The sequence below is a fragment of the Nestor notabilis genome, unplaced genomic scaffold (assembly GCF_000696875.1).
Source record: "Nestor notabilis isolate BGI_N333 unplaced genomic scaffold, ASM69687v1 scaffold27247, whole genome shotgun sequence".
Classification (NCBI taxonomy): Eukaryota; Metazoa; Chordata; class Aves; order Psittaciformes; family Psittacidae; genus Nestor; species Nestor notabilis.
Window position 1 is genome coordinate 4916 of NW_009936433.1, and position 9837 is coordinate 14752.

The following is a 9837-nucleotide window of genomic DNA, read 5'->3' on the forward strand; positions in this document are numbered from 1 at the left end:
CAGGAACTGGAAGCAATGAGGGTGTGGTGATGCCCCACCTGCCAGGGCTCATACCTTCTGCTGAAAATCTATGTTCCTTCTGGAGCTGTCTCTTCAGAGGAATTGTGACCTGTCGATGAAGTACAGCAACCACAGACTGAGCAATGGGAAAAGGCAAACTACGGAACTGCTGTTCCGTAATGCACAAACTCTGGTTTGTCTATTAATGACACAGATGTGCCACGGAAAAAATAGATCATGCACTAAAAGATAGACTCAGAATCTACAAACAGAAAGGAAAGGAATCACTGCTGAACGAACAACTTCTATTTCTGAGCTTCTGGCCATGTGTCTTTGCTGACTATGCGTTGTCCAGGTCTGGATTTTACATAGGTAACTTAGACACACAATCCAAGACTTGCATACATAGAAATTCTCCTTCAATCCACTTCTCATTTTGCCTTTTTTCAGCCCCCCCATTGCCAGTCATCTCACTGCAGGAAAACCGGGGCATAGTCTGTGAAATTAAACAGTAAGAATTAATGACCAACCTTTACAAGAAAAAGATGATCATTTGTCTGGCAGACACTCGAGCCATAGTGTTCACCGCCTCTGAGGACAAATCTGACATGGTAGTTCCATCCTAAAAACAGATGGGCTATTTCACTATCCCTTAGTCTCACTGCTAGTTCACAAACCTAAGATCACCCATGCATTGTATGACCCTGGGTCTGCATCATTTTTTAGCAAAATTCATTCCTCATGAGGAATGAGTCACATACACAAAGACCCAGATGATATTCAACTAACTACTCAATAAATTATACAGTGCAAGATACAGATGCCTCTAATCTGCTAGGCTGAGTCATCCTGATGGGTAGATTTATCACAGCCTATCTGAAGTTTGTATTACTAGCACCAACAGTACAAAATAAGGGTTTGCCATTGCCTTCCACTGAGTCAGCTGAAGCTCTTAGAAGTGAGTGCCTTTACACAGCAAGCTGCATCAGTGACGTGACGTCTGGTCAGCAGCTGGTAACAAGTGCCACAACAATTGAACCTGGGCCCAATGTTCTTCAGTATTTTCATGGGTGGGCAACCTGGATGATGTGACCAAAGTGCTCTCAGCAAATCTGCTGGTGGTACTGAATGAGGGGGAATGGCTGACATGCTGAGTGGTGGAGCTTCAATTCAAAGGCAGCTGGAGATATGCATGGATTAGACCAGCAGATCCATCCTGCAGTTCAGCAAAGAGAAGCATGAGGCCTGCCTCTGGGGTGGAACGACCCCAAGCATCAGCACAGGCTGGGAACTGACAAGCTGAAAGGGGCTGAGGTTACACACAGTGGCCTACATTAGGAGAAGCATGGTCAGCAGGTCAAGGGACATCAGTGTCCCTGTAGGCTTGATGGCATCCAATTTTCTGTCCCCTTCAAAGTTCAAAAGGGAAGCAGAGGAACTGAGGAACGTCCATCACAGAGCTCCCACATTGGTTAGAGGCCTAGAGCACATTGCCTACATGAAGAAGCTGAGGAAGTTTGGCTTGTTGAGTCTGGCAAAAAGAAGGATAAGAGGCACTCTAATAGAAACCTACAACTCCATGAAGGAGAGTGACAAAAATGGTGAAACAGCCTTTCCAGCAGTAGCAGGTGATACAGTGAAGGGCAACAGCCAAAAGCTGTGGCTTGGGGAAAATTTCTCAATCAGTCAGTGCAGTATGGAGAGATGGTGGGCTCTCCACCCTCAGTATCTTTCAAAATACGGCGAGATAGAATCACATGTGACCTAAGTCAGGAATTCGTAGTCAGGAACAGTCCTGCTCCAAGCATGGAGTTGGACTGCAGCCCTCCAGAGGTTGGCTCCAACCCACACTTTAATGGTCTGTGATTCACAGAGTTGGCTGTTTTTATTTCATCACCGAAAACAGCAGCTCTACCATCTCCTCAGCAGGTTGACCTAGAAAGTTAGCACTGCTAACAGACTTCTTGTGTCCCAGGAGAGAGCAGGAGACACTGAAAAGCAAAACTCCCTGCACTGGCAGTGAACTGATCAGGTATACCCAGCCAATCCAAGCAGGTGGACTGTGTTTCTGCAACAGAGGAAAATTAAAATCATTATGGATTCTGTTCTGTCTCACCCAAGGGGAAATCTTTCCTCAATCACAAATGATGACAACCACTTGAACTGGCATATAAGCCAGGCTTACCCAAATATCACCAAAGGAGGGTTTTCCATACCCTTTCACAGTGGGACATCCTTGACCATCCCCACATGTAGCCCATCTCCGGTGCTTCTGAAGAAGGAAAAGACCTAGAATACATTCAGCTTTGTGCACCAACGTAGAACTCCCAACTGGTGCTTGTGGGTTGCCAGCTGAAGCAAGGGATTCAGTTGTACTCAGGGTCTTGAGGTATAGATCTTATGGTTACCTTGAGGACAATGCTGATGGTCCAGTTTTCATCAGACCCCATGAAGGAAGGGGCTAAGCACCAGCCACAGGGATCTAGAGGTTCAGAGACAGACAGGACCAACATGATCTTACAGTGTGACCTGCACACACGTCAGCAGCAGTAGAGCTCTACCCCCCATCATGTTTATGACTGTGCTGTAGCAATGATTGGTAAGGACACAACGCCTCTTCCTGACACTTCTTTTGTAAATGTTTGATGAAGGAAAGAGAGATTCTGATTTGCATATGCCGGGGTTGAAATAGATAAGCAATCATTTTGAAAAATGAGTGTACGCACATGAAAGCACCCACGCATGCAGTTAAACCTCCCATCCAAGAAGAGGTGAGCCTGGTGCTGATTGTTCATGTTCATGCAGTAAAATTTCTATGGAATGGTTTTTCTTGGATGAAAACCACAAACAATCATTTCAACTCACTTCATTTTAATGTCCATTTTATTGTAATTATCTTGCCATTCTCATCTTGCATTGGCAGTCTAAACACCTGTGCTTGCAAACCCTAGACAACATAAATAAAAATAACATCTTGTTACAATAACGTTTACAGAAAATGAGACTGGTGCAAAGCATGATACTTGCAGCTTTTCAGCTCCCCTGTATCCCTACACAAATCAATAACAGAGGTTACTTATCCAAAGCATTAATTCTTTTTGTGTTTATCATTATTGTTCTTATGTCACAGGTGCACAGAAAGGATGGGCTACATGGTAAAATGCTTGACTGGAGCAACAGTCACACTTACTACACATTTCCTGTATGACTTCGAGCAAACCACTTAATCATTTCACCTTCTCATCATCTTCAGTATTCTACACCCATAATATAAGTAACTCCTGTTCCATAAGAATTACATACAGACAATAACAACCCTTATTGTACTTAGGTACACAAGGATAGGTGGCTAAAGCCACAAATATTGTCCATGTCTAACCTTTAAATAAGCCTTTAAATTCCCACTTTATAGATATTGACTGTAGAACTTCAAAAGAGCACAGTTCATGTGGTAGGTTCCATAAATAGGTGTGGGAAACAGAGGTTGTTTAAAAATAAAATCAGGAAAACAATATTATCCTCATTTTTAGGTAAGTAGCTGAGATGTAAGTCTTTTAAGAATCCTGCCTTCATCAGGTGAAGATTCTAGACTAGTGGTGGGAACTTAACATAGAGCCCCTGAGCTATCAGTCCTTTAAGTACACAGTCTCCAGCAGGATATACAGGGAGGGAAGACAAGGTGGCATCTCAAGAATTTTGCATTGTCATACGATTCAGGAGGGAAAACTGTTCTTTCACAGGCCTTTATTGACAAGTCTAGTAAAAAGCAGTGGAAGGAAATCCTCCTAAACTCTGTTTAAGCTAAGGATTTAGAAGATGAGCAGCAACTGGCTGATCCCATTACTATACTTAACACTTGGAAAAAAGACTGTTGTTGCATCTCCTGCTATCACCACTCAGAGCAAAAGAAGCGGTGGCACTGCAGAATGAGATTGTAATCAGATACACAGCTCTGACATGGGCTAAGAGAGGCCTGTAGGATCAAGTGACCCTGTTCCAAGAACATAGTGTTAGGTTAGATCTGCAGAAGAAATGCTGACAGAAAAGTTGCCCTCAGTAACATTTGGTACTTTACGACACAAGACATCTTAGGGACTAACACCTGGACCTTTTTAGCCTATGACAGGAAAAGTCCCATTCAGGAACAACCTGAACAAATAGAAAGAAAATAGCATATAATGCCTCTCTTCCCGCTTGAACAAGAGAAAAAGGGTTGAGCCTCAGGGCAATGAGGCAACTACAGTGCTTTAGGTGTGGGTGAGAGCACAGCCCATGACTTTTTTGTGCTGTCCCGTTAGAATCATGGAAGTTGGTGGAAATGGCTGTGGTGGAAAATGTATGAGAGCTGAGCTCTCACCACCTTCCTGCACGCTGCTCCAATGTGGCACTACCATTATGGAGGAGGGATTCTCCTGGAGTCCAGGCTGAACATCTCAAGCCACAGTTTATGGCCATTGTCCATAGCTGCCACTGCTAAGAAAAGCCTGGCTCCATTGTCTTCACAGCTCCCTCTTGAACAGCAGGGCCAACACTGGGTGCAGTATTTCAGGTGTGTCCTCACCAGTGTTGAGTCTAAAGGGATGGAGTATTTCTTTGACCTGCTGGGACATATTTCTCCTAATGTAGATTTCTTTAATTTGCAATGTATGTGATTTCTTTAATGTATGTGATTTCTTTAATTTGCAATGAGAGTATCTTGCTATTTACATACAAATCTGCATACACGGTAGATGTTTGGGATTTTTTGTCTCAATTTGTCACAAAAGAAATTACTTGTCTTTGAGGGAATTACAGGAAGGGTATTGGGTGACTGTCAGCAGTACTTGAGTGATGCTGCCTGTGTCCTCATCATGAAAGAATGGATCCCAGATGACAAGTGCATTTTCAACTAAGTAAACTAGCAGAGCTTTCAAGCACTTCTTGTCTCATGTGAGAGGGTTTTCTACAGGAGATGTAGGATGATTTCTGAGACAGAGAAAGGACTGTTGTGACTGTGCACCTGGGACTGGAAGGAGCAAGGGGAAACCACCCTCCCAGAGCAAATACACGAGTGGTTTTGGTTTAGTTTTTTTTTGTGAGCACGGTGTGCCCATGCTTTATTTGTCTGAGAAGCTCTGCAGCCATAACGGGGAGAACTGGGTGCAAACAATTAAAGGCATTGCCAGGAATGGCTTAGAGTCACAGCCTGCTATGGGAATAATATTTCATTGTCAGTCTTTTGTTGCCTGTTGCCTTGAAATATAAGAACTAAGCTTTTGATGAACAGCTCTTCTTGGGATGGAAAATTCAAAAGCACATATTCCTTTGGAATCTGTACATAGTCTGCCAAGGCAGAGCTGAAAATGAGAAAAACACGTCCCCAGAATTTAAAGGAAACACGAGGAGTCATGGGTGTAGTGCCTTTTGGCTGGACATTTTAGTGACACTTTCATTCTGTTTATTCACCCTTACAGAAAATATCTTCTAAGCCTTGAAAATCAAGGTGCTGGGATACACTACAAGGGGCTGGCAGCCACACAGCAGGAGGATGTTATCTCAGTTGGCATCTCTGGTGGTTGGTGCCACTTCCAGGAACAACTGGAGATGTAAAGTGATTCTCTGTAAAAAGCGAGGGTGGCGCTTGAAGTGAACCAGTGGGAAGTAAAGAACGGTGCCACTGAAAATGAACAGTATGATGTAGAGGATCTCAAACTGGGGTTGATCGATGATAGGAGCTAACACCAGGTACACAGCTGCCACCAGCACAATTATGGGGATGATAATGGGAACCTGTGAAAGCAAAAAATCAGCATAAAGACTCAATGTGGGTCTGGACAACCCTTAAAACTTCTGCAGAAGGCTTTTTAGATGAAACCCTGGTGCAACCTGAATATTAACTACACCTGAATATTAACTACAAATCCCAATTAATACAGACATCCTGTTTCCCAGCCCGTCCCCACTCCAAGATTGAACATCCCTGCAAGAGCTACACCACCAGCACACACCCTAACCCCTGGTTTTCCCTGCCCTCCTTGACCTGAAGATGCAAACTATGGAGTTTAGTGACAGGTCTGTTCTTGCTCTCCCTACTGCCTTGCATCCAAAACTTGAGCTGTAAACAAAACACAGAATAATGTGTACAAATCACATAACTGAACCTCAGCATCCTTGGGCAAAAAGGTTTATTCCTGTGTTGACAGAGTGGGGAAAGGCAATCTTAGAGGCTATTTCTGTAAGTCTTTTCAGAAAGCACTTAAACTTAAATTTGAAGCCATCCTCCTTCTGAGGCTACTGAATGCACACGACAATGATTTCACAGCAAGGAGAAAAACTGAATGTTCCAGCTGGAATTTTCCATTTTTTACTTTTGTGCCTTTTTGTCCAGTGACTGGAAGACTTAATAGCACACTGCTCTTCTCTGTCATGCTAAGCCCCACAGGACACTCAATATATCTTCACACAGCTTGGTAGCATCAGCCTGTCATCTACATCCTGACGGAACCCTTGAAAACCAGGATGTTCATTCAGCTTGTTACAGGTAAAAGTCACTGTCCTGCATTCAATTCCTCAGTCACAGAGGAAGCACTGCAGCTCAACTTGCTTATGGCACCAGAGGGAAGAACAGGTAACTCCTGATTTCCTTCCATTTAACTGTTTTGTGAGGAACAAACATGTCCCCTAGACATTTCATTCTGGCTGAGGCTTTTGTACTCTGCAAGGTTCTTACACCTGGGCTACCCACTGAGGAGTGTGACCAAGTTCTCAGAGCACAAGCAGTAGATTTCATTGTTGGTCAGAATCATCCTTCATTTTCCTCTTACATCTCTTAGGAGAGGATATGGCAGATACATTTTCCACAGTGAGGGGGCAGTGCATTATTAGCTTATCAAGACAGAGAAGCCAACCTTGACTTATGCTGATATACTCACAGTATCTTGCCCCTTGTTGATAAAACATGAAATTAAAAAAGGAAGGACAACCACACTAAATCTGTAAGCCACCAGCCCCAGTGCTCTTCCTTTCCATATAATGCTCTGTAAGTTGTTTGGGCAATATAGGAAAAGGGTTTGAGGGGGTTATGTTATTACTTCACCTTGTAAGATCTTGGCATTTCTGGTTTCTTGATCTTTAAATACAGGAGACCAGAAATAGTCATGCCATAGAAAAACCATGCTATAAAACTGGAAGAAAAACGAAAGACAAAGAAGACAGCATTACATTTAGGGTGAGATCATCCAGGAATGTCAGGCCTGCCTTGAGATCCCAGATATTCACATCTCCAATTAAAAAGGAGAATATTGATATAAATGTAGTAGTTCTTCCATTCATTTCCTTTCCAGCACAAACAATGAGCACTTCAGAATGATCTAAGTATTATAGATTCATTTCAACATGAGGATGAATCACATCCAGTTAAGTATATAGTGACAGAAGCATTCATGCATTGCAAAAATGCTGGTTCCTAAGCTCTTTCTTTCTTCCCCCTCTCCCCAGTGATGGTTAGGAAACAACAGCCCTTGCTAAAAAAAAAAAAAAAAAAAAAAAAATACTTCTAAACAATTCAAAACCCAGGATGCAAACAGAAACACTACATGTACATACCTGAAAAAGTTCACAATGGTGGTGAAGTTTCCTGATATTATCATTATCAAAGACATGGCAGATGTAAACAGCAGAGCAGGGGAAGGTGTGAGGCATCGCACGTGAGCCATAGACAGAATGTCTGGCTAAAAGCCAAAGAAAAACAATATACCATCATATCATGTACTTGGAGATCCTTGCTCATCCCCCTCCGCTGCTGGTGGGAGCTCTGCCTGCAGCCAGAGCCACTCGTGATCATCAAATAAACACAATATAAACACAGTTCAAGTCAGAGGAGGGTAAACCCAGAAACCCCCTCAAGGATATTTTCATTGTGTCTCACTGATTTCATATCAAATATGCTCAGTTTAGGCAGGCAAGATGAGGTTTTCAAACTAGTAGTGAGATGAACTAAGGCTGAGTCACATCAGAGCTTTCCCAATAATTATCAGGACCTTGTCCCACTCTTCTGCCCTCTAGCATGTCTCTCTGGGACTTGGCTTTTCTTGGGCTGACTGGAAAATAAGACAAGGACTACTCCAAAATCATTTATGCAAGTAACCACAAAGCAAAGCAGAATTTGCTCCAGAATAGGGAGAGAATTATTAGCCTCCTTTTTACGTGGTTTATCGGAAAAGTTTAATGAGAAAAGCTTCTTTTTTTTTTTTTTTTTTTTTTTAGATTTCCAACCAGAATATCATGCACGGACTTCTGCTAGAGCTGAGTGTCTGAGAAATGGTACAAGTGTTCAGCTCTTAGTCTGGTATGGTCAAATTCAGACCATGTGTGAACTGCTTAGCACAGAGCTTGCCACAATATAGCAGGCACTGTCATCAGTAAGAGAAGCTGTGGAACCAATAACCACCCAAACCAGTAACCACCCACTCAGTCATATCCACCACCTTGGTCATCCCTACACATAAAGGATTCTGTCCTATGCACAAGAAGTGGAGCTGGTACAGGTATCCTTTGCACCTGTGAGCTGAAATACCAGATGGTGTGGGAAGGGAGGACCAAAGAAGCAGAAAGGTTCAGGAGGAATTGAACATGCCTGCTCAAAGCAGAGGAGGAGAATTCAGCTCAGCCCAAGCACTGAGAGGCAGAAGTGTGGGAGAGGTGTGCCTGTGGGTGAGGGGGTCCTTACCAGCAGCTGGAGTGGGGCAGCAGCTTATATGTCCAGGTACCAGCAAGTGGGGAGACTGGGATCCAGGGGCTGCTACTGTGCAGACTGAATGTCTGAGCCCAGCTGCTGGAGGGACCCACACTGTACATACATGTGTATATAGATATATACATGTTTGTCAATAAAGACCCCTGTTCAGCTAGAGAAGGGAATAAGATAAAGCCCTTGGTGCTGTTTGTGCTAGTGTTTGTGTGAGCACTGAGCATGTCTGTATGTGTAAATCTGTGCGCCCTGCAGTCTGTGTATGTAAGTATACATATATATACGTATGTATGTATTTGTGTATATATGTTGTATACTTGTGTTTGTGTTCCTATTGGAAATACATGCTGAACCTGCCGGTTGGACCAGGGAGCACAGAGCTGCAGCAGCCTGGCCTCTGTTGGGCTGCCAGATTTGGCTCCACCTAGCAAAACCAATTAAAAACCCCAGCTAGGGGAGATGTAAGGCTCAGTGGCACCTTGTAATTGCTGTGAAGCTTGAAGAACCTGGAACACCCCTGAGACCAGCTTTTGTAGCCAGTATTGCATGCAAAGGCAGCTTGCCAGTGCTGAGCTACCTTCCCAATGTGAGCAAGGATGTCTTACAACATGCAGTGATAGCTAGGTTTCCTCTCCCTGGCAGGTATATTGGCTAGGTCACCCCAGAGCCTGTGTCAGGAGCTCCCATACATCAGTATCTCATTTCAAAGCTATTCTTAAAATTCAGGCTAGATGTAATTATGTATCTTTCTGAAATTACGTGGCTGAAGAAGGTCAGAAGACAACATATACCTAACATTTGAAAAAGATGAGGAAGAAAGTCTTTGAGCAAGAAACAAACCACCGAAGAGCTACCACTCTACCAGTTGAACATACATGGTGTTTTCCTCTGCTTTAATGTCACAAGAAGGTAAAATGCTCAAAGCAAGCCAGATCTCTTTATTTTTGTCCTTACCATATGGCCTTCCCTTGCAGCAATGTAGCACACCCGGCCTCCGCTGAAGAACGTGCCATTGGATGAACCAAACGTAGACAGTGCCACCGACAGGGACATGAGCCATGCCCAACTGCCCAGGACTTTGTCTCTGAGGTGGGAAAGACTGATGCACC

At 43.6% G+C, this 9837-nt stretch overlaps 1 protein-coding gene across 1 annotated transcript in view; it reads right to left on the bottom strand.

Moving 5' to 3' along the window:
• Positions 1-5535: 5535 nt before the first annotated feature.
• Positions 5536-9837, bottom strand: part of LOC104408688 (b(0,+)-type amino acid transporter 1-like) — a 9546-nt gene continuing 5244 nt past the window's right edge. Inside the window, exons 3-6 of the mRNA XM_010018355.1 lie at positions 9683-9812; positions 7585-7709; positions 7076-7163; positions 5536-5769 (exon numbers count right to left, since the gene is read on the bottom strand). Coding sequence (XP_010016657.1) covers positions 5536-5769; positions 7076-7163; positions 7585-7709; positions 9683-9812 — 577 coding nt within the window. The remainder of the gene's footprint in view (positions 5770-7075; positions 7164-7584; positions 7710-9682; positions 9813-9837) is intronic.